Here is a 27,856-nt window from a genome sequence, read left to right on the forward strand (position 1 = left end):
TTTTTTCTCAGTTTTGTTCTTGTCGATCCGGCTCCCTGATGCCACGCGGTCCGGCTTGTGTTGCTTGTGAGTCGGAATGCGCGCGTCTCTCGCGGGATGGGCTGTGCTCATCCTGCATCCCCGGAGGTGAAGGGACGTCGTGGCTGGTCAGGGAGGTGCTTGTGAGGCGGAGCTCAATGGCGATTGCCAGCGGGGAGCTGCCTGCCTCTTCTTCCAGGCCGTTGCCGGTGAGTGTGGGAAAAGGCGCCATTTTGGGAGCCGCTTCTATCGCAGCTCTGCTCGCAGTGGGGGAAGGGGATTCCTCCCCCACCCCCCCTTTCCCTCAACAGACAGCTCCGAGGCTCGTTCCAACGGTGGTGGCTGCAGGGGGAGGGCAAGTTGTCTATACAGGAACAGATTCAGAGGTTTCCTGTTCGTCTTTTTCTTCCGATTTCATTCTAGCTAAGCATAGAGCCTTTAAGGCTCGCAAGGCCGCAAAAAGGCATGTTTCTAAGTCTTTGACGTGCCGCCCCCCTAGGCAAGCGGCGGAGCCAGTCACTGGACCCGGGGATGTCTTCCAAGGCGAAACGTTCATTGCGGGCTATCCCACCCCCCGGGAAGATACGGACTAAGCTTCAGAGTCTCCAGATCCAGAAGATCCGGATGAGCCGACCCTGCCCCCGAGGGGGGTCGAGGGAGTCGGCGACCAGCCACATGGGACTGCGTGGCAGAGTCATGTCACTGAGGGCGACGACCTTAAGGTGGTCCGTCTGTTCCGTAAGGATGAGCTGGGACCCCTAATTCCGGCCATCCCGGAGGAATTAGAGATTGCTGCGCCTCCTGAAGAGTCTCGTTTGGGCTCAATGGACCCAGTATTGTTGGGCCTGAGTGGTCCTCCTACATCTTTTCCATTCCATTTTTCGGCTACGAACCTGCTTTTTCGTGAATGGGATACCCTGGATTTGGGGTTAAAAGTCACAAAGGCTATGGATAAGCTTTATCCTCTCCCAGAAGATGCTTTGGACATGCTTCAGGTTCCGAAGGTGGATGCTGCGGTTTCTGAGGTGACAAAAAAGACTACTATTCCGGTCACGGGGTCCACAGCTCTTAAGGACCTTCAGGTTCGGAAGCTAGAGATGCAGCTTAAGAAGATCTTTGAAGTCTCTGCCCTAGGGGTCCGGGTGGCGATGTGTAGCAATTTTGCCCTGAGAGCGGGGCTTCGCTGGGTGCAACAATTGTTAGCCAACGAGGGCCTTTCTGAAGACTAAGCTCGGCAGGCTGGCCACCTTGAAGCAGTGGTGGCCTATAGTGCTGATGCCCTTTATGATCTCCTCCGCACTTCAGCTCGTTCCATGGTCTCGGTGGTATCGGCACGCAGATTGTTGTGATTGAGAAATTGGTCAGTGGATGGAGCCTCCAAATCCCGATTGGGTTCTTTGCCCTTTAAGGGAAAACGTCTCTTTGGGAAAGAACTGGAGGACATGATTTAGTCACTGGGCGAGAATAAGGTTCATCGCCTACCAGAAGACAGGGCACGATCCAGAGGAACCTTCTCAGCGCGATCCCGATTTCGAGGGATTGTAAGTCTTGTCCATCTTCTTCCTTTCGTCCTGTGGCTAGCCACCAGCGGTCTTGGTTGCAACCCTTTCGTGGCCGGCACTTCGGCAGACCTGGTTCCTCCCAGGCAACTTCAGGTGGTAAGGCTGCACAATGATGTCCAGCCGGTCCATTCCTCTGAACCAAAGATAGGGGGCAGATTGTCTCTGTTTTACGAGGAATGGGCCACAATCACGTCGGACCAGTGGGTGCTTTCAGTGGTAAAACACAGCTACGTTTTAGATTTTGCACGCCGTCCAAGCCCGCGATTCTTAATATTCCCGTGCGGATATGCCGAAAAACGGCAAGCGGTCAAACAAACTTTACAGCATCTTCTAGATCTGGGGGCGATTGTTCCGGTGCCTCCTCCAGAACAGCGAAGGGGACGTTATTCCATATACTTCATTGTTCCAAAATAGGAAGGTTCCTTCCGGCCCATCCTCGATCTAAAGCGCGTCAACAGATGCCTTCGGATCCCCCGTTTTCACATGGAGACGTTACGATCGGTCATAGCTTCCGTTCGGCCGGGAGAATTTCTGGCTTCTCTAGACCTGACAGACGTATTTACACATCTGGATCAGAGCGGACCACCAGAAATATCTGAGATTTTTCGACCTAGGAAAACACTACCAGTTTCAAGCTCTACCATTCGGTCTGCGACGGCCCCCAGAATGTTTACCAAGATTATGGTGGTAGTGGCAGATCAACTTCGCTGGGAGGGCTTGCTGGTGCATCCATACTTGGATGATTGGTTGATTCGGGCGAAGTCCGAAAGTCTGTGTCAATCAGCGATCCACTGGGTGCTGCAGTTGTTGAAGTCTCTCGGTTGGGTGGTCAACTTGGCCAAAGGTCACCTCATCCCCTCCCAATCGGAGTTTTTGGGAGCCTTATTCGACACCCGTCAGGAAAGAGTTTATCTTACATCGGATCGCAGTCTCAAACTGCAGAGCCAAGTAAAGGCTTTACTAAGGCAACATCCTCCGACGGTCTGGGATTACTTACAGGTGCTAGGTTCCATGGCCTCAACGCTGGAATTGGTCTCGTGGTCATTTGCGCACATGCGACCCTTACATTCAGCATTGCTTTCCAGTTGGAGTCCCATTTCTGAACAGTTCTACCTTCCCCTGCCATTGATGGAGTCTGCTCGATCCAGCCTAGTTTGGTGGCTGTGTTTGGACAATCTACACAGGGGTGTTCCACTAATGGTTCCGGAATGACAGTGGTCACGGATGCCAGCCTTTCCGGTTGGGGAGCAGTTTGTTTGAGGAAGTTGGTGCAGGGACTCTGGTCTCCAGCGGAATCTCGGTGGACGATCAATCGCCTGGAGACCAGAGCAGTGCACCTGGCACTAAAGGCCTTCCTTCCTCTCATTCAGGGGAAGTCGGTAAGGGTGCTGTCTGACAATGCGACCACAGTGGCCTACATCAATCAGCAGGGTGGAACCAGGAGTCGTCCGGTGGCATTAGAAGCTCGTCTGTTGATCCATTGGGCGGAAATTCACCTAGCCGGCATAGCTGTGTCCCACATAGCAGGGGTCGACAATGTACACACGGATTTTCTAAGTCAAAATCAGCTCGTTCCCGGAGAGTGGGAACTGGCGGACAGGGCTTATCAACTCAGCTGCGACAGATGGGGCACGCCATGCATGGATCTGATGGCGACTTTCAAGAATACCAGGACTCTGCACTTCTTTGCTCGTCACAGGGGCAGAGGGCGTGGCTGTTTTAGGGTTGGCCTGGCCGACGGCAGTTCTGCTGTATGCCTTTCCGCCTTGGCCTCTTATCGGCAAGGTGCTTCGTTGCATAGAGAACCATCCAAAGGATGTGATCCTGGTGGCTCCCGCATGGTTCGCGGATCTGCGCAATCTCGTGGTAGCGGGTCCACAGCGATTCCCGCTCCTTCCGAACCTTCTTCATCAGGGACCCATTTGTTTCGATCAGGTAGATTGCTTTAGTCTAGCGGCATGGCGTTTGAGAGGAGGCGTCTAAAAGGTAAAGGTTACTCGGACGCGGTAGTGACCACTCTACTGCGATCGCGCAAAGTGTCGACTTCGCTATCTTACATACGGGTTTGGAAGATTTTCGAGTCATGGTGCATTGATCATAGGATTGTTACCACTTGGGCGTCGGTATCCAGTGTTCTGGCCTTCCTACAGGACTGTTTGGCCAAGGGCGTGTCCTGTAGCTCCTTGCGGGTGCAGGTGGCAGCCCTAGGCTGTTTACATGGCTCTATAGACGAGGTGGCGTTAGCGGCACACCCTGATGTTTCTCGTTTTCTTCGCGGGGCAAAGCATTTGCATCCACCGGTGCATTCTCCATGTCCATCCTAGAATTTGAATGTGGTTCTTAAGGCTTTGAGTGCGCTTCCTTTCCAGCCGTTGAAGAGAGTGACTATCAAGGACCTCACGTTGAAAGTGGTATTTCTGGTTGCAATTTCCTCGGTACGTCGAGTCTCTGAACTACAGGCGTTAACCTGCAGGGAACCTTTCTTGAGGATCTCTGATTCTGAGGTTAGTTTACGGACGGTACCATCTTTTCTTCCGAAAGTGGTGTCCTCTTTTCATTTGAATCAGTCAGTGTAAATCCCCTCATTTTCCGAACTGGATAGGTCAGATCCTCTTTCGAAGGATTTGAGAAAATTGGATGTTCATAGGGCACTTCTGCATTATCTGGAAGTTACCAACACTTTTAGAGTGTCGGATCATCTCTTTGTTCTCTGGAATGGGCCAAAGCGGGGTAATATGGCCTCCAAGACCACGATCGCCCGGTGGCTGAAAGAGGCCATAAATTCTGCAAATTTACTTTGTGGTAGGCCTTTGCCGGTAGGGCTTAAGGCACATTCCACTCGCTCCCAGGCGGCTTCCTGGGCTGAGTGTCAGGTTTCTCCGCAAGAGATTTGTAGGGCAGCAACTTGGAAGATGTTGCATACTTTTGCGCGACATTACAGACTCAATGTCCAAGATCCGAGTGGGGAGAATTTCGGAGTAGGTGTGTTGAGAGCGGGCCTCTCCGGATCCCATCCCATGTAGGTGTAAGCCCTGGTACATCCCAGGAGTCTGGACTGATCAGGTACGTACAGGGAAAAGAAAATTAGGTCTTACCTCCGATAATTTTCATTCCTGTAGTACCAAGGATCAGTCCAGAGTCCCACCCACTGTGTGCATAAAGGTTGGAGAGAGTCCGCTACTTCTGTTTGTTTGTTTTCCTCTGATCTGCGAATTTTCATGCCGTTGACTGGTTTTGTTGTTTGGGTCAGTGATCCATATTTCAGGTTGCGTTTCCTGTATATAGTTAGTTTGGTTTGGGAGTCATTCTGCTTTGACATTGCGTAATACTGGCTGACTGTGGGTGGCACCTTGGTATATATGGCAGAGCCAGTCACATCTTGCTCTGTCTCCATCTGCTGGTGCGGAGGCAAAACCCAGGAGTCTGGACTGATCCTTGGTACTACAGGAACAAAATTATCGGAGGTAAGACCTAATTTTCTTTTTGAGCTTCTCCACTCCTGCGATCTCCGCGATCTCACCTGGAAAGTAATTTTTCTTCTCGCTGTAACATCCGCTCGCAGAGTTAGTGAGTTGCAGGCATTAGTCACCTACCCGCCTTACACTAAAATTCTACATGACAGGGTAGTGCTCTGCACCCACCCTAAATTTTTACCAAAAGTAGTTAAGGGAATTTCATCTTAATCAATCCTTCATCTTACCTACTTTCTTTCCCAGGACCCATTCAAACCCAGGAGAGCAGGCTCTACATTCCTTGGACTGTAAACATGCCCTAGCCTTCTATCTAGAGCGCACGTCTGCCCACAGGACGTCCACTTTAATTATTTGTCTCTTTCGATAGCATCAAATTGGGTAATCCATTGGGAAAACAGACCCTGTCCTCCTGGTTAGCGGACTGTATCTCCTTTTGCTATTAGCAAGCAAGCATTCCATTACAAGACCATGTAAAAGCACACTCTATCAGGGCCATGGCAACCTCAGTGGCACACCTCCGTTCGGTGCCGCTCACTGACATCTGCAAGGCTGCTACCTGGAGCTCTCTCCATACCTTTGCAGCCCATTATTGCTTAGATAAGGCTGGCAGGCAAGATACCGTCTTTGGCCAGTTGGTTCTTCGCAACTTATTTTCAGTTTAACTTCCCAACATCTTTCTAGCGACGCATTCATGGTTTCAGGATGCCCTCCTACCCAAATCCACCCCTGTTGTTGTGCCTGTTGCATGTCTTTGGGTGCATTTGGTGCATTGCTCGGGTATCCTCAGCTCGCTATTCACCCATGTGTGAGGACTACCATCCTGCTTGTCTTGTGAGAAAGCAGAGTTGCTTACCTGTAACAGGTGTTCTCACAGGACAGCAGGATGGTAGTCCTCAAGAAACCCGTCCGACACCCCGCGGAGTTGGGTTCGTTCACGATTTATTATTTTATTTTTCGCACGTACTTCTTGCTATACACGAGACTGAAGGGGGATCCCTGCTGTATACAGGGTTAGTGCCATGCTGGGCATGCCCAGTAGGTGCCAGTCAAAGTTCTAGAAACTTTGACAAAAGTGTTCCGTGATTGGGCTCCATCCTGATGATGTTACCCATGTGTGAGGACTAACATCCTGCTGTCCTGTGAGAACACCTGTTACAGGTAAGCAACTCTGCTAACTGCAGATAGAGGGCCTGGGGCTTGCCAGTGTGTACCCTTTTATCCACCTGTACAATGTCAGGATATCAAGTCTGAGCCTGTGGACCATTGTAACAAATTTAACATTTCTCTCTCTTTTTTTTTTTTTTTTTTTTTATGTAGGAAAGCCTAGAGGTTGTGGCAAAGGAAAACCAGGCATTAAAAGCACAGATCAGTCACCTGTCTGTTGAACTTAGCACAGATGCATTGAATAGAATAGAAGGTGAGAAAATCTCCCATCTTCCTTGCTGTAATTGTGTTATGTATGTGTAAGGAAAGGAAGGTGCCTTCATCATTCCAGAAAGTAATATATTTCTCCTGAAACTGGTGGAGGTACACAGTGAATTAGAGTTAACATTTAGGTACAGTAAGCATCTGTCTTTGAATAGGAGTTGATTCTCCATGTGTCTCAGTATTTCTTTTTCAGAGTGACCTGGCTTTATTCATACAGAACTATCAAGCTGACGTAAAACACTTGGGTAAAAATTGTCAAATAGTGGAGCAATGATAGTGTAATATATACAGTTGTGCTCAGAAGTTTACATACCCCTGGCAGAATTTGTAAGATGTGTAGTATTTTAAGAAAACACGAGTGATCAGACAAAACACATCTGTTATTTTTAATGTGTTTCAAATTAAACTATTATGCATCACAGAATAGCACAATCATAAAGCAAATCATAGCAATAAAGGAAATAATAAAATGGTCCAGTTCAAAAGTTTGCATACTCTTAAATGTTTGGGCTGATAATATACAGTCAAGTTGACACACACATGTTGAAATGGCAATGAAGGGTAGGCATCCACACTTGTGCCTTGTTTGGTTGTAATTAGTATCTGTGTATAAATAGTCAAGGAGTTTCTTAGCTCTGGAGAAACCCATGTGCATCAGCAAAACAAAATTTGCCGCAGTTTCCCTGCTCCGTGGGTGCCGATTCCTCTCCTTCCCTACACCCGCTGACCCATCTCCTCCACCATCCGACCCCTGCAGTATAGGAGAAAGCAGGGAAGAGGAGTCCCTGCCTTCCTCATCCATTGCAGGATTCCTGCCACGTGGAGCCAAAATGGCTACCAACATTTTGACACCCTTCCCCCCCACCCCGGGCCTCTTGCACAGGGCCTCCAGCCCGAGTACAGTGTCTGCCCTTTGAAACCTCTGTCAAGGCTCCCGCACCTCTAGAGACACAAGCAGGGCAGAGATGGGCCACATTACGGCGAGAGCGCCTCCCTCCGCAGGCCCAACAGGATTTCCCGTGCTCAGCGGGAGACAGCATTGCATGCGTAGCGTAGCTCGTGGCTAAAAATAAACTGAGCAGGAGAAAAAATAAAGCCGTCCCCGCTAACGCCGCTGAATGCACAGCTCGAGCCTTGCTAATCCCTCCTTCATGGTATATTTTAGTGCAGCGGTTCTCAACCGGTGTGTCGCGACACACCAATGTGTCACCAAGAACATGCAGGTGTGTCGCCACACTTCCAGGTCCCCCGCTGACCCAGCTGCTCCCCCTACCCAAGTGAAATAGGTCTTCCGCCCAGACTTAAAGTTGATAGCCCGGGCGGAACGCGGCAGAACAGCTATAGTCAATGGCACCAGCATGCTCTTGTCTTCCCGCTCCCCCGCAGCCCGGAAGAGGAAGTGGTGAGCAGTGGGTGCTTGCGCGGGAACTAGAGACCATGCTAGTGCAGGCAGCATCAGCCCGAAGAAAAGGAGAGGCGCGGCCTGAAAAATGAGCAGCGCAGGTCAGAGTAAGATGAGGAACAACGTCAACCCTCGCGGCCGATGGGGCTCCTTTCTCCGCGAGGGCTGAAAATGAAGGAGGTTGCTGCTGCTGCTAGTTGGGGGGGGGGGGGGGAGTGAGTGAGTGAATGAGCAAGCATATGTGTTTGACATCCTGTGTGTGTGTGTGAGAGATAGCATGTATGTGAATGATTGAGAGCCTGTATATGTGAAAGAATATGTGTGTGTGATTGACAGCCTGTGTGTGAGATAGCATGAATGTAAGTTTGTGATTGAGTACCTGTATGTGTAAGTTTGTGATTGTGAAAAAGTATGTGTGTGAGATTGAGATCCTTTGTGTGTGAGAGATCTTGAGTATGTATGATTAAGAGCCTGTGTGTATAAGTAAGAGAGAGAGCGCATGTGTGTCTGTGTGTGATTGAGAGCTGGTTTAGGTGAAAGAGCATGTGAGTATGTGATTGAGAGCCTGTGTGTAAATGAGAGAAAGAGAGAGAGCATGTGTGTCTGTGTGAGATTGAGAGCTGGTTTAGATGAGGGAGTATGTGATTGAGAGCATGTGTGAAAGTGAGAGAAGACAGCATGTGTGTGTGTGTGATTGAGAGCTGGTTTAGGTGAGGGAGCATGCGAGTATGTGATTGAGAGCATGTGTGTAAATGAGAGAGAGAGCATGTTTGTAAGCATGTGAATGATAGTCTGTGTGTGAGAGAAAAAGACAGCATATATGTGTGAGATTGAAAGCCTGTGAAAAGATAGACAACATTTGTATAAATGTGTATTAAGAGCCTATGTAAGTGAGAGAGAAAAAGCATGTGTATATGTGAGCGATTGCGAGCCAGTGTGAGAGAGAGAGATGTGAAAGTTGCAAGCAAACCATCCCTCCTCCTGCTAATTCAAAACAATCTCAGGGCATCTGGATATAAAACGTTCCCAGGTATGCAGAGCAAAACATTTTTTGTATTCTTATTATTTTTCATTACTGGGTCTTTGTGTCTGCTATTTTGAAATATTTTATTGGTATCTAGAAATTTTTTATATGATTATTTATTATTGGATATTCCATTCATCAGTTGTTTTGAAATAATCTGTTCTTTTTGTTAGTATGGTTTTACTGCTACTGATTTTATATTTTTTGATTTGTTTTATAAGGACTGGTGATGTTTCTTTTTTTCCTTTATTACACTGCATACAGAGACTCTGGCTTGTTGCGGTTTCCAATTCAGTTTTTGTCTGCATGCTTCTAGTTATGCGTTTTGGTCTCTTTATTCTTATGTTAAACAATTTTTATTGCTTTCTCAAGTTAGCATCGAATATACAATACAGCATGTTGAACACAGTGTTTCTTCAGCATTCAACATCTCGAAGCAATATCTAATAACAAATCAAATAGCGAACTTTCCAACCGAGCACCCATCTGTTACCCCCCTCCCAATTAATACCGACTAGTGCATACTGTGATACGGGTACCAGGGCACAACAATAAAGGGTCCCAGTACCAACCGGTGGATAAGGAATTTTAGTCATTCAAAATCCAGCTGCGTGCTCTATGTGGCAAAGTCTGTAAGTACGGGTCCCAGATTTGGAGGAACATGCGACGTAACTTAGGTGAGGTTCGAGCTGTCATCTGTTCCATCTGCATCAAACAATGAAAATGATTCCTCCAAGCCCAGAAGGATGGGCCCACTGCCTCCTTCCACTGAAGGAGTATCAGTTTCTTCCCACAAAACAAGCTTTCATAAACAGCTGACGGGGTCCCATATCTCTGATATGTAGCAGAGGAATACATTCAAAAAGTATCAAAAGGGGGGACACAGGCAAAGAAACACCCAGCAGGTTAGCTAAATAAGATACAACACGCCTCCAAAATTTTTGAATAATCAAACAGCCCCAAAACATGTGTGAAAGGGTACCGATTGCCGGATTGCACTTCCCACAAGTTGCCGCCGGTAGCAAAGTAGAGTGGAATGCTACCAGTGTAGAGACGTACGCCTGCCAAAGAAATTTATATTGCATTTCTCGATAATAGGAGGTCGAGGTAACTGCGCAGTATGTCGAAAGCAGGCATGTAACTGAACATCCGTTACTCAGAATATGCCTTCTCTATTCCAGCGTTCAGCTAGGGCCAAACACGGAGTCTTGTAAGTTGCAGTCGTCAATTTTTGATAATAATGCGAGAGCGACGGTATTTTTACTTGCTCCAGCAGAAAAAAATCAGCTACAACCCGGAAGCTACTGGGCATAAGGCTGGCTTTCGGCAAGGACTTGACATAATGGGAGAACTGCAAATAAGCAAACACAGAGAGATGTCTCAGGTCATAAAGTTGAGACATCTGTTGGGGAGTAAAGAGTTGTCCTGTAGCATCTAAAACATGACCTAGTTGAATAATTCCCCATGTTGCCCAGTTTTTAAAAACGGTGGAAGAGGAACCCGGTGAAAAATCTAAATTGCCTTGCAGGGGCAAAAGATAAGCACATCCTTATGGTAACCGCAACAATTTCAGGAACTGGGACCAGGCATATCGCACTGGAGACACCAAACCCGCCAAGAGTTCAGGCAGGCTCAGTTTAGCCCACAAAGTCTGCAAGACAAAGCACAAGTCACTGGAGCCAAGAACTGTGCGCTCAGCCTCCAAGTTAATATAATACCCTTCACCCAGCAACCACACCCTCACCACTCTTAAGTTACTGGCTAAGTTGTACAGGTGCAAATCAGGGACACTCAGACCCCCATCTCCCCATTTACTCTGCATCCGGGAAAGTGCTATCCTGGATTTCTTCCCTTCCCAGAAAATCGTCACATCCCTCCCTCTAACTGTTTATGATCTTTAAGTTCTGAAAGATATACAGCCATTGGGGTAAAATAACCATCTTAAATAAATGTATGAGACCCCCTAGTGATAATGGGAGAGATTGCCATTTACGCAGCCTGTCTAGAGTGGAGGCCACTAAGGGAGGTACATTTGAATCATATAACTGGGACAGTTCAGTAGACAGGCAAACCCCTAAGTAGCGCAAGCGCCCTTGAGCCCAAAGCAGGGGAATAGAACCCTCCCATCTGACACGCAGCGCATCTGGGTATGCTAGCGCCGCAAACTTGTCGTGATCCAGGCAAAAGCCCGAGAAAAGGCCAAACTCATGGAAAAGGGACAACAAATTCGGTAGAGAGGACTGGGGATTAGTTAAAAAAAAAAAAAAAAAACCCCAGGACATCATCGGCGAAAGCCGCATATTTGAAAGTCTGTGTTTTGAAAACAGACCCCCCCACTAACTTGCCGGTTCTCTTGGATAGCCAATAGAAAGGGCTCTAATTGTTGTAAGAATAGCAAGGGGGATAGGGGGCACTCCTGTCTGGTTCCCCGATAAATGGGGAAACTTTCAGATTGAGACTGATTAACCACTATTTGTGCCATAGGACTGTGATAGAGGAGATGAATTGCTCCCTGAAACCAACCAGTAATATTTATCGCCTCTAGAATATGAAACAGATAACACCACTCCACCCTATCAAAGGCCTTTTCCGCATTAAAACTTATGGCCAGATATGGCTCTTTAACCTGCTGACAAAGCGCTATGGCAACCAGTACTCGCCTGATATTGGTGGATGCGTATCGCTTTTGCACAAATCCAACTTGATCCGATCTAATCAAGGAGGGCAAAACCCGGGCCAGTCTGTCAGCCAAAATCTTGGCCAAAGGTTTCTGGTCTACGTTTAACAGGGAGATGGGTTGATAAGCCGCAGGAGACTGGGGATCTTTCCCCGGTTTGGGAATCAATGTTATATACGCTTTATTACTTTGCCCCGGGTAAAAGCCCTGATCAAACAAGGTGTTAAAATTAATAGTGAGCAGGCCTACCAAGACGTCAGTTAATGTTTTATAGTATTCGGCTGTAAAGCCATCTGGGCCCGACGCTTTATAATGTTTCGCTTGCCAGATAACTCACCTAGTCTCAGCCTCAGAGTCTTTATTCTTTGTTAGGTGATGGACAGCACTTTTATTTTATTTCTTATTTAAGATTTTTATATGCCGACATTCGTAGGTACATCATGCTGGCTTACATCGAACATTGTTAACAGTAAAGACAAAGTTACATGGAACAGGGCAGGGGCCTCAGGGAATCTACAGAAATAAAGGCTTTACAAGGTGTAAGAAAGAAACAGCATTAACAATAACAAGGTAACCAAAATGCGAAGTTAAAGGTAAACGATAATTACATGGAGTAGGGCAGGTTGATTCAAGTGAGGTTTTCTGCTGGCGTGTAGTTTGTGTAGGGCTCTATAGCAGCCTGACTTGGTGTCTTAAGGCCTGGTGTAATATTTTCAGTGTTGCCTTTTCTTAGGTAAGGTGGTTACTGTTTAAGTGCTGGAAATTGGTAGTGTTTTGGTGTGGGCTGTTTACTATTTATGCAATTTCTCTTCAGACAGAATATGTATCTTTTATTCTTAACAATAAAAATAATACTGGACCTTTATTTTTTTTATTTCTCTTTGAATTGTAATGAGCAGTGTGTCACACATGTGAGCTTGGTCTATCAGGTGTGTCACGATGGGAAAAAGGTTGAGAACCACTGTTTTAGTGTATACGTACAGGGAAAGATACACCACTTTTTCCCTATATTTTTGCCAAGTTCTGGCCAATACTGCCTTTTATTTTTCTCACTTCCCTAGGTTGCCCAAAGTGTGTTCCTGCTCACCTGAACTATCCTGTAGACAGGATGGATAGCCCTGCCCTTAACAGGGTGTAGTGTGGGAGAGCTTCAGGCCTAACGTATCTCCCTGTTTGGGTGTTTGGGCTAGTGATCCCATTCAGGGATTGGCTTTCATTCCCTGAACTTCTGATGCTGTCTTGCTGGTCAGCTATGTCTGTTGCTTGGCAAATAGGGTCTGTCACAGATCCTGCTGTTGTTGCTAATTATTCTTCCAAGCGTTGTTTGGGTTTTCTGCCCATTATACCTATTAGCCAAACATGGGCACACTTCTGCAGAGACATTCTGTCCTTTGGATGTCAGTAGACCGCAGTTTCTTTCTGGGGAGTCATTAAGCCCCAGTTGGTTTTTCAGTTGTCTTGTAACACTGAAGAAAACTGTGCAGTCTTCATCCAAGAGTCCTTCTCTTGTTTACATCTTTAGACTTTTTCCTGTATCCAGGAGGTTCTAGACCCACTGTTGTTGTCAGGGTTTACTGATCTGAAACCCTGCTTGTAATGTTTTCCGTGATGCAGAGTTTGTTTCTTGCTTAGCACTCACATCACTCCCCTGCCTTAGGCACCTCTGCAATGCTTCAGGGTTTTGTGTTTCTTAGTCTTTTCTATGATTTTCTCTTTGTAGAACCCAACTCTTTTCCCGCTTAGACCCCTTTGTGGGTTGGCTGCCTCACAGGAAAAAGGGAGAGAGGTGGTGCTTTCAGCACAGTGTAGTTTCCTGCTTTCTCCTGCTCAGACAGCCTATAGCTTGGGATTAACCCAGGTGTGAAGAATGCCATACTGCTTGTCCTTGGAGAATGCAGAGTTTCTTACCTGTAACAGGTGTTCTCTGAGACAGCAAGTTGTTAGTCCTCACAAAACCCACCCGCCTCCCGTGGGTGTTGGTTTCCCAATGTATTAGCTAAACTATGGACTGAGGGACTCTACCTAGGGGGGCAGGTTGATGACTACAATTGCACATGCTCAGTAGAGCATGTTTGAAAGTTCTAGATTCTCTGAGATCAAAGTTCTGGCTGGGCTCCATCTGATGATGTCACCCATGTATGAGGACTAACATCCTGCTGTCCTCTGAGAACACCTGTTACAGGTAAGCAACCCTGCTTTTTCTCTTCAGAGTAGGTTCCATTTACCATTACACATTGTCTACTATCAGGCAACCAGTTTGTAATCCTAGCCTTCCCCTTGGCTCTCACTCCCAAATTTCTCATTTTATTCACATGCCTCCTATGCAAGACCGTATCAAAAACTTTGCTGAAATCCAGGTAGATCATGTTGAGTGCTCTTCCTTGATCCAATTCTCTAGTTACCCAATGAAAAAAATCTGTCAGATTTTCTGACAGCACCTTCCCCTGGTGTATCCATGTTGCCTTGGGTCCAGCAACCCACCTGATTGTAAATAGTTCATTATCTCTTCCTTCAACAGAGCTCCATTAATTTTCTCACCACTAAGGTGAGGCTAACTGGCCTGTAGTTTCCAGTCTCATCTCTTCTTGTGAAGCAGGACCACCACTGCTCTTTTCCAGTCCCGCAGCACTACTCTTGTTTCCAGGGATCTACTGAACAGATCTTTCAGCGGACCCGCCAGCACATTTCTGAACTCCCTCAGTATCCTGGGATGTAACTCATCCAGTCCCATGGCCTTGTCCACTTTCCTATATATTCTCTTCTGTGCATCAGGTTTTATCTAGTCCCATCCCCATTTATGGTCTTGTCAAACAACAATGGTTCTTCTCCAGGGTCTTCCTTAGTGAACACCAAACTGAAGCATTTGTTTAATACTTCTGCCATTTCTTCATCTCTCTCCACACATTGCTCCTTGTCACCTTTCAGTTTCACTATACCACTTTGGGCATCCCTTCCTCTCTGATATCTGAAAAATGTTTTGTCACCTCGCTTTACCTCTTTGGAAGTCCTTTCTTCTGCTTGACCTTTTGCTTTCCTGATTTTCTTTCTTCATCTCCTTTAGTTTTAATAGATATTCTTCCTTGTGTTCCTTTTTTGGGATCCTTTATACTTCCTGAGCGCTGTTCTTTGTGCCCTGTTTTTTTCAGCCACTTCCTTTGAGAATCAGATTGGTTTCTTTTCCTCTTAATCTTGTTTACTTTTCTAACAGATAGATTTGTTGCCTTTGTAATAGCTCCTTTTAGTTTTGCCCAGTGTTGTTCCAGCTCACCTGTTTTCTCCCAGTCTTAAAGCTCTGGTATAAACAATAGCCTTCAAAAGCACCACCTGTGTTAAATTGGACCGATTAACATGATGACGGGATGCATTCCGTAGTAGCTGTTGGTTTTCTCTGCTGAGTAATACATTTTGAAGCAGATAACTGATCATGAGCATCAAGGAGCTGTCAGAAGAACTCTGGAACAAAACTGTGGAAAGAGACAATTCTAGGAATGGGTATTAAAAAATTGCAAAGTCCTTGAATATACCTCTGAGATTATCAAGATTATTAATAAGTAGTAGAAGGTGCATGGCACCACGAAGACCTTTCCTAGATCAGGCCATCCCTCCAAACTGGATGACCAAGCAAGAAGGAGACTATTCAGGGAGGCAACCAAGAGGCTAATAGCTAATTTGAAAGATATGCAGGCTTCCATGGCCAAGATTGGTCAAAGTGTGCATGTGATGATAATATTCCAAGCACTCCACAAATTTGGTCTGTGTGATAGAGTGTAAAGAAGCAAGCCATTACTCAAGAAAGCTCACTTTGAATCCTGTTTGAAGTAAACAAAGAACACTCAGAGGATACTGTAGCTATGTGGCAAAAAATGTAATGGTCTGACAAAACTGAAAAAGAACTTTTTGACCTGAATGCAAAGTGTTACATTTGGTGCAAACCATCACAGCACATCATTCAAATAATACCATCCCTGCTATGAAGCATGGTGATGGCAGCATTATATTATAAGACTATTTCTCATCAGCAGGGTCTGGGGCATGTGTCAGGATAGAAGGGAAAATGAATGGAGAAAAATACAGAAAATTACTTAAGAATAACCTGCTGCCCTCTTCAAGAAGGCTGAAACTGGAATGGAAGTTCACCTTTTAGCATGACAATGACCCGACACACACAGCCAAAGCTGCACTGGAGTGACTAAGGAACAAAAATGTAAATATCTTGAAGGGGCTTAGTTAGAGAATGCCTAGTCAATTTAATCGAAAGTGTGTTCATTACTTGAAGAATGCTACCCATCACTGCTCCCCAAGGAACTTGATAAAGCTCGAACAGTTCTGTAAAGAAGAATGGTCTAATATTAACAAATCTAGTTGGTGTAGACCTGTCTCAACAGACTCATAGCTGTAACTGGTGCCAAAGGTGCTTCCACCTAGTATTGTCTTGGAGGTGGACACTTATCCAATTGGATTTCAGTTTTGTTTTTGGATACATATATGCTTTGTCTTCCAGTAAAATATTTTTGACCCTGAAAGGTATGGTGTGTTCATGAGTAGGCAAAAAAATTCCTTATTTAAATGCATGCAAGTCTGATGCAGTGACATGACATAAAAATACAAAAAATGATCAAGCAGGGTGTAGACTTTCGATAGCCACTGTATATGTGGGAAGTCTACACTTTTCTCTATAAAGCTGTGAAGATTGATCTGCCCAGAGCTCGTTGGGCTTCAGTTACACTTTACCAATGCATTTCTTTTCTTACCCTCTTGATAGGTGATGGAGTGGAGAGTGAGCAGATAGCAGAAGAAGAAATGCCGAAAAGCTCTTTCATGATCCCAGATGATTTAGTAAGCCGTGAAGAGATGGTGAGTCTTGGTTCTTCTTCTTATCAGAAGATATTTACAGTTGAACTTGTTTCCATGGCATCTTGCATGCTTGCAGTGTAACTTGCATACTTGACAACCATTGGCTGATTCTTTTCAGGTTAATTTCATGACATCAGCAGTATCTAAAGTGGAAAATGAACGAGAAGAGATCAGAAGGCAACTGGCAGAGCAGAAGCAGCAATGCAGGGGACTCCTAGAACAGATGGTAGCCCTTCGACAAGAACAGACACAACTTCTCTTCCCTGCTGGGCCAGGTAAGTAACTTCACGTGTGACTACATTATTTTTTGGTTTATATTTTTAATTCTTTATTTTTTGAACAGACAAACCAGTCATCTTAGTGTAATACAATGATTACAGTGAAGCTAGCATTACATTATACCTGGAATCAGAATTCTCAATTTTAACATGGCAGAATTTCATATGGGCACAGCTATTTCTTATTTGAGATGTTATATTTCCTCTTTGGCATCCCTATCAGACCAGTCCAAACCAGCAGGTTATTCCCTGTGCCAGGAAATGGAGAGAGTCTAAGCAGACTCCCTATTTAGGTTGGATCAGCATGACAGTTGTTATTTCTCTGTCTCCAGTAGATGAGGCAGATTCTTGGAGCAGCTAGTAAGAAGACAAGTCCAGGGGACAGAGGACCCGACTGGGTTTCTACTTTCCTGAAGACAGTTATTAATTGAGATCTAGGGAGCTTCCAAGCGGTTAACTAATGGTTGCTTCTCCTCCCGCTTGAGGAACCAGCCCGTGAAGGATTAGGTCCTCACTTCAGATCCCAGGAGCTCTGTAGGGAGAAGGGATGTGACTCCTGCAATTCTGTCAATTTTGTCTGCTTAAAATGAAGTTAAAAAAAGAAACAAAAAGAAGTCAGCTCTGCGCCAACAGGGAGATACACAGAGTGACTTTGGAGCAGTTCTTTTGAGGTCTTAAGCAGGTAGTTAGAGGGTTCCCCTTCCCCTTCATGTCAGCAGAGAAAGTTTACTAGATGCCTGTCCTGCAGGATTGCAGCAAGAGTGGGCTCCTACGTGTATATGTTCAGTGGGAGATGAGCGGGGAAAGCTGATGGAAGCCGGGCAGCAGATATTTCTAGGAGGTGATGCTGCACTTAACCTGCTGTGAACCAACCACAGCCAACATCTTTGTGCTGGCAGGATGTCGACCATTTCTCTTCAGCCAGACCATTCCAGATGCATGGGTTATGCTCCCCAAACAGCAGATGGAGACAGACTTGCAGGCTTGCTGACATCTCTCCTTATAGGCTCTCATGTTCATCTCAGCTTGCCAGTGTTCTCTGTCTCTAGTAGCTGGTAGATAAGCATCACATGCTGTGAACTGAGACCTGCTTATGTTGAGTGAAAGAGGACAGGAAGTAGATGAACAGCTCCTGAGGTGAAAGTTGTATAATCTCTTCCTCGGTTGAATGTCGCCCTAGGCTTCCAGTTTGCCTGGAAAAAGGCCAGCAACTGTTTAATACAGTTCCCTCTCCCCTCTCCCTTCACTCTTCTCTGCTTGGATTCTTATTTCATCATGGGTCTCTATTCTTCAGTTTAAAAAAAAAAAGTAGTGAGTAGCTTTTAATTGTGTCGCTTTTCCTTGGTTGGTTTTGTCCTCTGCATAAAGTATTAAAAAAAATAAAATAAAATTGTGGAGCAAGAAACAGCTTGAAGAACCAGCATAAGTGGTGGTTGTCTGCAGGGCTGCGGTAAGTTGTCCTTTATCTGGGGCTAGTCACAATGAGGCAGGAAAGTAATAGCAGCAGCACATTAAAAAAAAAAAAACGCACGTGCACATCATGCAAGATATGCTGGGTTCTGGGTTTACCTTGTGCCACAGGTGCGCTAGAAAGATGATTTCTCTGCTACAGGGGAGATCACATTTGTGGGGTCATGGTCCAGCCAGTTCCCGTGGCCAGAGTGGCTGCTACAGCAGAGCTAGTAGCTGTCTTGACCTGGGGCCTCCATTCTTGGTTTCCTTAGGTCAAAAATAGTGTCAAATCCATCAGTAGCTGCATTTGTTGAGTTGGCCACAGGAATTGGCTGGACCGATGACCCCACAAATGTGATCTCCCCTGTAGCAGAGAAATCATCTTTCTGGCAGACCTGTGGCAGGCAGGATGGCAGTCTTCATGCATGGATGACATTATCCAATGGCACCCGGCACGGAAAACTGACATAAGTTTTGACTGACCCTCTCGTAACATGCCCATAGCAGGCATTATACCATGTATCTATGCAGGGTCCCTTCAATCTTTCTTTTTCTGTAGAGCCCGATGCTTCTGGTTTGAGAATCTCCTGTTACTGGGATTTTTATTTTTTATGAGTTCTAGCAGTCTTCCTGTAGTATCCTTAGGTAGTTTTTGACATTTGATTCATTTTGCAGTTGGTTCCTGTCTCTAGGCAGCAGTACCATCATGAGTTTGATTTAGTTCCCTTTTATTTTGTGTTGACATGTCTTCTGGGTTCCAGTAATGCCCCCAATGTATGAGGACTATGTCTATCATGGATCCCCATGATAGATGTGTCCTCTGCTTGCTGGAATTGCATAACGTCTGAGGTTGCTGCACAGATGACTCCTAAAGGACATTGGTCCTGCTTGGAACTGATGGAACTTCTGGTTGGGCACTGGAAGACTGATGCATCGGCAATGGAGGCATTGATATTGAAGGACCATGGAGCCACACCGATGGACGTCGAGGCTTCGGCTTCGGGGGCACCAATGGCCCTCTCTGTGTCAAAGGCTAGTAAGGATTTTAGACACAGGCCATTGCTCAGCTCCTCCCAGTTGAAGGAGGAGTCTGATTCCTCTTCTTCAACCTCTGTACCAGAGATGACTGATGGTAAAGCATCGAGGGAAACTGAAGAAGTATTAGTCTTCGTCAGTGCATGGAGCCAAGCACAAGGTTGGTCCGGCTGCTGCTGAGAAACCCCTGATGTGACCCCATGGTAAGGAGAGTTAATTCCCCAAGTTATCCGGGGGTTCTCCATGGTCTCCACCAATCCTCCTCTCTTTTCCAAAGAGGACATGGCCACTTCTCTGCTTCCCAGTCAGTCTTGGCATCAGCGATTTTCAAGGAGCAATTTGAGAGACGTTTGCATCTGGCCATGGAAAAAATGCTGCAGGATCTCGGTGTTGGAGTGTCAGTGGCACAGAAAACAGCACAATATTTCCTTGAGCTGCTGCTCAGCTCATGCAGACACTTGTCAGTATGCTACTGACACTGCCATCGGTGTCTGTGCCTGTTGCCTCTATGATGCCTGGAGGGGGATTGGAATCAGTGTTTTGCAACCTGTTGGTCATCCCAGGTTCCTTGGAGAAGGAAACTCCCCCAAAGGAGCCGGGGACCTTGGGGTCCAGTTCCTACCAGCCAACCTCACAGGTCACTAAACCACTGGCAGGCGACTGAGTGTCCATGGTAGTTTGAGTGGGTCAGAATCTGTCTATTCCTGGAGTGCAGAGGCTTTGACGGTGGCTCGGATGACAGGGTATCAAATGGTCTATTTTCTGATCCCTCTTCTCCCCTGGAGGGAAGGAAGTCCCCACCAGAGGATCTCTCCTTCACAGAATTTGTGAGGTTGATGATGGAGGCCATGCCCTTTACTTTACAGACAGAGGATGACTCCTGGCAAAATTCAATAATACAAATAAAAACTCAGTGTTCCCTGTACGTACCAGGATCAGTCCAAACCGTGGGTTGTCTCCCCCTTCCAGCAGATGGAGTTAGAGCAAAAACTGAGAGGGCAGTCCCTCATAAGCTGGTGCACCCTCTGTGTCCCCTCCAGTATTTCTCTGACTCCAGCAGATGAGGGTTGCACCTACGGTTCCCCCACTAATCTTAGAAAGGATAGTTTTTCTATAATTTCTTGATCCTTTCTCTCTGTTACCACTAACTTGGATGGATCTTCTTTAAAAAAAAATAAAAATAAAAAATTGGGGTCTCTGCATCTCTTTATTTTTTATGCGGTGTTCAGTTTGGCTGGAACTTGCAGGTATAACTCCTATCAGTGACATTCCTGTCACTTTATCTCATTAGTTCTCCTTTCTATACTTTGGGTAAGTTGTGATTTTATTTTCAGTACTACTTTTTTGCTGCCTGGGGTGTAAGTTGGTGATCCAACCTCTCCCCCATTTTAGCGACCCGCTGCCCTGAGATGTCTATTTCCTCAGGGGCAGCTTGACACTCAGAGAAGCGACATCCCTCTGATTTGTAAAAAAATAAAAATAAAAAAAAAAATTAAAGATTAAAATTAAGTTTTTCAGTCAGATCTTGCGCCTGCACTGTCTGGTCGCTTGTGTGAGGGGCAGCGTCTTTACCGCTGCTGGCAGCCTCCGGAGGTTTGTTTACTTTCTGCTTATCTCCATTCCGCGCGATGCTCTGCTTGTGGAGAGCCGGGATCCCGGCTCTTGAGGGAAGGGCTTTGTGCAAGGTGCCTCCCCGGTGGGGAGGGTACCTCGAGGCCTGAGGGACGCTCGGATTCGCACTCTAAGGCGCGCCGGGCTTTGGAGAGGTTGGCCCCGTTTCCGTCCAACGTGGGAACGGTGGCCATTTTGAATTCTCAGACATCTGCCCTGACGCAACTAAACGCTGATTCTGACCTCGGCCAGGCTCCCTCGCTGCCGATTCTCATGCCGGCTACCCTCCCTGATGCAGACCCACCTCGGGGAGATCCTCCTGCTCTCCCTGGTTCTCTCCCTCTCCCCGGGCCGTTTTCAACAGAATTTATCTTATTAATGCACAATGCTTACTTGGCTCGGCTGAGTCAGCAGCAGCAGGATCCTGCACTAGTCCCTCCTCCACCAAAGGTGATCAGGTTGGATGAATCCCAGGGCTCAGCAGGGATCTTTTAGGGCTCAGGATTTCCACAGGATGGTACAATACCAGACGTTCCCTCAGGCTCTTCGGGAGTGAGGGTGGTTTCCCAGCCCGCCATCCCTGACCCTCGGCCTCCTCAGGATCCATCTTGTGACCCTGACCTGGATGACCCTACTCCCCTTGCACAGGTTGAGGGTGATGATCCCCGGATCCTACGTCTTTTTCAGAGGGATGAGTTGGACCCTCTTATTTCTTATGTCCTGGACAAATTGGATATCGAGGCTCCCCAGGAGTCTCCAGGACCCAGTACTTCGACTAAAAAGGGGGACCCTGTTCTTGCAGTTCTCCGCCCGCCAGCGAAGACTTTTCCTTTTCATCCCATGCTCCTCCAATTATTGTTCCGGAGGCATCCCTGAAGGTAGGCAGAGCCATGGACAAGCTGTATCCACTTCCGGAGGAGTCCTTGGAGCTCTTCAAGGTACCTAAGGTGGATGCGTCTGTGCTGGCAGTCACGAAGAGGACCACCATTCCGGTGACTGGAGCCGCCCTGCGAGATCTGCAAGACCGCAAACTTGAGGTCTACTTGAAAAGAGTCTTTGGGGTGTCCGCCATGTCAGCCTTGAGAGTTTGGTGTGGTGGTCTGTAGCTCCTAATGCAAAGGGCAGGGCTCCTGTGGGTCCAACACTACTCAGTACTCAGGAGCTTCCCCCAGAGAGGCGCAGCGGCAGAACGCCTGGAAGCAGTTACTGGCTTATGGAAGCGGATGACTTATATGATTTCTCCAAGTGCTGGCCCGATCTATGGTGTCAAGTGGTCTTGGCGAGGTGCCTCCTCTGGCTCCGTATCTGGTCAGCGATTCTTCATCCCAAGTCTCAACTGGGCTCCCTTCCTTTTAAGGGAAAGTTGCTGTTTGGAGACGAATAGGACCAGCTCATTAAATCACTGGGAGAAAATAAAAGTACATAAGCTGCCAGAAGATCGTCCTCGAACTTCAAGAGTTTCAGCTCCACGCAAAGCTGTTCAGGGGACAACGTCATTTTCGACAGTCTCAACCAGTTTCTCACAAGACCGCCTTCTTCAAGATCGCAGTCCTGGTCTCATTTCCTTTCGAGGGCGAAGGCCTGCTCAAAATACCCTTGCCCATGGGGCATCTGCTAAATCCTCCCAATGAAGTATGCCGGTCCACCTCTTCGACTTCCCAAGATAGGAGGACGTCTTTCCCTCTTTTACGAGGGAGTGGGCCAAAATCACCTCAAGACCGCTAGGTCTTGAATATTCTAACAGCACGGTCACGCTTTAGAATTTGTTCGACCTCTTCGAGACAGGTTTGTCTTCTCCCCATTGGGCCCGGCAAAGAAGCAGGGCGCAGTTCATGAGACCCTCAATCGATTCTTAGCCTTGGGGGCAATCCTCCAGGTGCCCCTTGTGGAGCATGGGCTCGGCCACTATTCTGTCTACTTTGGTGGTTCCCAAAAAGGAAGGCTCCTTTCGTCTAATCCTGGATCTCAAGATGGTCAACAAGGCCCTCAAGATACCACACTTCAGGATGCGCTCGGTTATAGTGCAGCAGTGCACCAATGGGGAGTTTCTGGCCTCCTTGGACTTGACAGAGGCTTACCTACATATCCCTATCCTGAAGGAGCATCAGCGATTCCTGCGGTTCAAAATCTTGGGCCAGCATTTTTAATTTCAGGCCTTGAGACCACTCCTCGCACCTTCACCAAGGTTCATGGTGGTGGTGGGTGGTGGCATCTCTACGGAGGGAAGGAATCTTGGTTCACCCCTATCTGGACAACTGGCTCATCCAAGCAAAGTCCAGAGTTCTGTGCCAGCGAGCGATCGACAGGATGTTGCATCTTCTTCAGTCACTAGGCTGACTGTTGCAGTCCCTCAACTTTTTGAGGGCATTTCTTCGACACCAAGGTGGGCAAAGTCTCTTCTTCGTCTGGATCAAGCTCAGTCTCTTCTCTCTCAGGTACAGCGCTTTCGGGACCTCCTGCTTCCCACGGTATGGAACTACTTACAGGTACTGGGGATCCATGGCCTCCATTATAGATTGTGTGCCTTGTGCTTTGCGCATATGGGTCTTTTGCAAAGAGCTTTGCTTTCCCGATGGAAGGCAGATATCCCGAGAATTCAGACTCCCCTGCCAATACGGCCCGTAGTCCAAAGACAGCCTGTCCTGGTGGCTCAATCTGAATCACTTGCTGCAGGGGGTGGATTTGGAGAACTACAATGGGTAATCATCACCATGGATGCCAGCCTCTCCGGATGGGGAGCGGTGTGCGGGAGGCAATAGGCACAGGGACAATGGACATCTATGCAAGCAGCTTGGCCCATCAACTGTCCTGGAGACTAGAGCAGTCCGCCTTGCGCTGAAGTGTTTTCTTCTTCTCTTGGTTCAGGGCCGAGCGGTTTCGAGTACTCTCTGACAACGAGACGACGGTAGCCTACATCAACCATCAAGGAGGGACAAGGAGTCTACATGTATCATGGGAGACAGACAAGCTAAAAGCCGTGGGTGGAACTCCATCTCTACTGCCTGGCGGCGGCGCATATTGCGGGACTAGACAGTGTTCACAAGCGGATTCTTGAGTCAACAACACATAGACCCCGGAGAGTGGGACTGTCCGAGGAGGCAGTGTCACTTCTCTTCAAGGGGTGGGGGAATCCCCATCTAGACCTGATGGCCACTCAAAGAAACACGAAGGCTCCGCGCTTCTTCAGTCGCAGAAGGGAGCACCGCGCAGAAGGTGTAGATACCCTAGTCCTCCAGTGGCCGCAGAACATCCTGCTATACATGTTTCCGCCCTGGCCCTGGTGGGGAAAGGTACTTCGAAGAATCGAGGTTCACCATTCGTCATTCTAGTGGCTCCGGAGTGGCCTCGACAACCATGGTTTTGCAGACTTGGTCAAAGTAGCAGTGGATGACCCTCTTCGTCTGGGCCATCTGCCGAACCTTATATGGCAGGGGCCAGTATTTTTCGACCAGGTAGAACGCTTTTTGTCTTGCGGCCTGGCTTTTGAGAGGTGCAGGCTGAGAAAACGGGGGCTATCATGAGGCAGTTTATTTCTACTCTTCTCAAGTCTAGGAAGACCTCCACCTCCATGGCCTATGTACGGGTCTGGAAAGTTTTTGAGTCCTAGTGTGTGTCTATGCATATCTCTCCCACGTCAGGCAACTATAGCTTCAGATCCTGTCTTTCTTGCAGCGGGGTCTCGACATGGGGTTAGCCTTCAATTCACTGAGAGTTCAGGTGGCAGCCCTTGGGGCCCTCTTCCGTCACCTGGACTGAGCTCCGCTTTCATCACACCCCGATATTGTTCGGTTTTTGAGAGGAGTGAAACACGTGAAACCGCCGATTCGCAGTTTATGCCCCTCATGGAGCTTAAACTTAGTCCTTCGGATTCTGGGAGGTCCACCTTTCGAACATTTAAGAGGAGCTACTCTCAAGGATCTCACTCTCAAGACAGTGTTCCTGGTGTCTATTTGTTCCACTCGCAGGATCTCCGAGATTCAAGCTCTGTCATGCAGACAACCTTACCTCCGCGTCACAGATTCAGGTGTATCCTTGTCCACAGTGCCATCTTTCCTTTCAAAGGTGGTCTCATCTTTTCATTTGAATCAGTCTGTGGAGCTTCCAGTTTTCTGGGTCGAGGATTCCAGGAAACTCAGACGCTTTGATGTTAAGCATGTCCTCATCCAATATCTGGAGGTTACTAATGACTTCCGCTTATCGGACCACCTCTTTGTCTTCTGGAGTGGTCCCAAGAAGAGACACAAGGCTTTGAAGACCTCCATTGCTCGCTGGCTGAAGGAAGCAATCTTTGTCGCTTACATTGGTGCTGGTCGACCGCCTCTGGAGGGCATTAAGGCTCATTCGCTTCGAGCTCAAGCAGCTTCCTGGGTAGAAAGCCAGGCGGTCTTTCCGCAGGAGATTTGCAGAGCAGCTACCTGGACGTCCTTGCACACATTTGCTCACCACTATCGTTTGAATCTCCAACCACTGGTTTTGGGTTCTTTTGGTGCTCAGGTCATTCGAGCTGGGCTATCAGGGGCCCACCCTACTTAGAGAAGCTTTGGTACATCCCACGGTCTGGACTGACCCTGGTACGTACAGGGAAAAGAAAATGATTCCTTACCTGCTAATTTTCATTCCTGTAGTACCATGGATCAGTACAGACGCCCACCCTCAGAATTTTGGGGTTTTTGGGATCACATTTCAGCTCGACTGTCTAATTCATTTCTCAGGACCGGTTTGGGACTGACTAAGAGTTCATTTTGCAAGTTTTGCTTTATTATTATACATATTTATAATTGTCATTTGGTTGGCTTGTTCCATCCACAGTTCAAGTTTGGTTGGCTAGATCCATCCAAGGTATTTTCCTTGCTTTGATATTCTTAATACTAAAGGGGACACAGAGGGTGCACCAGCTTATGAGGGACCACCCTCTCAGTTTTTGCTCTGACTCCATCTGCTGGAAGGGGGAGATAACCCTCGGTCTGGACTGATCCATGGTACTATAGGAACGAAAATGAGCAGGTAAGGAATAATTTTCTTATATATGAACCTACAATACTCAGTAGAAGGCTAATTTAAACAGATGAGTTAAAAAAAAATTTTTAAACATCTTTGGTCATGTCTGCTTCCTGAGAGAGAGGGGTAGTTGGTTCCATAGTTATGCACCTCTACTGAAAGCAGGCGATCTTGTGATTCACAAAGATGCATGGTCTTGTGATTTGGAACATCAAGAAGACATTGATCTTCAGATCTGAAATTTCTTACCAGATGTATTTTTAATTAATATTTATTAGTGTTTTATACTGGATTCTAAATTGCACTGGTATCCAGTGAAGTGAGTTCAGAACTGGGGATATATGATCAAACTTAGTAGTTTCTATTAGTATTCTTGCATGATTAAACCAAGGTACTTGCTGATGCCTCCGTTGCACAATCCTAGTTTTCGAGGGGGCAACATCTTATCATTGTGCTCATAACTAGTTGATTGTCTATAGCTTTGAGGCAGACTCAGAGTTCAGGGTATCATGAGCAGTTTGTCATTCCTCGACAAACTTGACAGTCAATAACACCACAAGTATACTCAGCTAATGCCTTTTCAGAAGATCTAAAAGAGTAAATCAAAAGCAAAAAAAAAAAAAAAAAAAAGATCTACCACAGAATAGGTTCCATACACAAGTGTGAAACCAGGGGAGTACATACTGGGTCTTCAGGGAGATTTAGAAGGTCAAGAGTGTACACTACACGATGTGTTGGGAACATTTATTAACTGCTTCAGATTATGAGTTGACAACTTAAGTTGAAAATTTAAGAACATTTTTAAATTTACAATCAGAATGTAAGTTATAATTAGTACACTGTTTGAACATACATCATTATAAAATCCAATATAGGAGTTATTCCATCACTATCAAAACCAGGAGGATGATACCTAGAGAAACGACACAATCATCCAGTTTACATGAAACATTCTCACTTTCATGATCCATTTCATGTGAGAACTTCTTCACAGACAAAATATCCTGATAAAATATGAGAAGCCCCTCATGCTGTGCTTGTTGAAGATAGGCATAACCACAAGGATAACATTGTTTCAATACGAGATAATCGGCATCTGAATGTCAAATCTCTAATAAAGAAGTTATCTAACTTCATATCCTTAATCAAGGTCAATATTAAGTCATTCGTCTGTTAATCTACAACACAAAGAGATACTGTTGCCATTTTGCCAGAAAACATTCCCATCATGTAAATGAAGTACAAGCTCTGCGTTCCATTTCTGGATTAGAGGGTCCAGGATCCCCTCTTTGTGTGTATATATATCTTGAATAACCCCACTATAAATATAGGCAATAATCTTACCCTTCTGGCTATCTCCACTAACCAAAGATTCCTGGAAACTGGGCTTTCTAGGATTCCATACCCTTCTCCTTATTTGCAGCAAGGAGTATTTTAACTGCTCTTAAACTTAGAACTATGCTTCAGGCAGATTCATATTTGGCCTGATGGCTTCGGTATGCAGTTCTCTCTTCTGAATCCCACACTTGCCATATATATCTGAGTCCCTTCTCCTCCCACCTTGAGGGCATGTGACAAAATGCCAAAGAATATCACCTTCCTTTCTATTCCAAGTGTTTTGTGCATGGTGATCCATATGGAAAGTGTGTGCACTACAATGTAATTGTTCCTGCTTGACTTCCTTACCAGTCTTGATTCAGGATCAGTGCTAATCAGATCTGCAATATTTACACCCTGCAGGCCCACTGCCTCTATAGATCTCCGTGGCAACATTACAGTACTGTTGTTCATCCATACTTTCATGCAAGCTAATCTTTCAGTTGAATAGTATATCTCTAAGTTGTGTAATGCCATTCTCCGAGGACAAGCAGGATGGTAGTTCTCACACATGGGTGACATCATCTGATAGAGCCCGGCATGGGTAGGGACACACCAATAATAGATTTGATGGCGTCTAGCAAAAAAGTGAAAGTGGACAGGTTTTTCAGTCAAAGGAAAGAAAGTTAACTTTTTGGATTGGTCGCCTTGATTCAGGTCTGACCAG

General features: G+C 46.6%; 1 protein-coding gene across 4 annotated transcripts in view; it reads left to right on the plus strand.

Annotated features, from left to right (window-relative positions):
- GOLGA2 (golgin A2) overlaps positions 1-27,856 on the plus strand; it is a 128,970-nt gene that overhangs the window by 76,950 nt on the left and 24,164 nt on the right. For all 4 annotated transcript variants that reach the window (XM_029611637.1, XM_029611639.1, XM_029611638.1 and 1 more), the window contains 3 exons: positions 6,371-6,470; positions 16,347-16,438; positions 16,557-16,713. In XM_029611637.1, the coding sequence (XP_029467497.1) occupies positions 6,371-6,470; positions 16,347-16,438; positions 16,557-16,713 (349 nt within the window). The remainder of the gene's footprint in view (positions 1-6,370; positions 6,471-16,346; positions 16,439-16,556; positions 16,714-27,856) is intronic.

Source organism: Rhinatrema bivittatum, chromosome 8 (assembly GCF_901001135.1).
Source record: "Rhinatrema bivittatum chromosome 8, aRhiBiv1.1, whole genome shotgun sequence".
Classification (NCBI taxonomy): Eukaryota; Metazoa; Chordata; class Amphibia; order Gymnophiona; family Rhinatrematidae; genus Rhinatrema; species Rhinatrema bivittatum.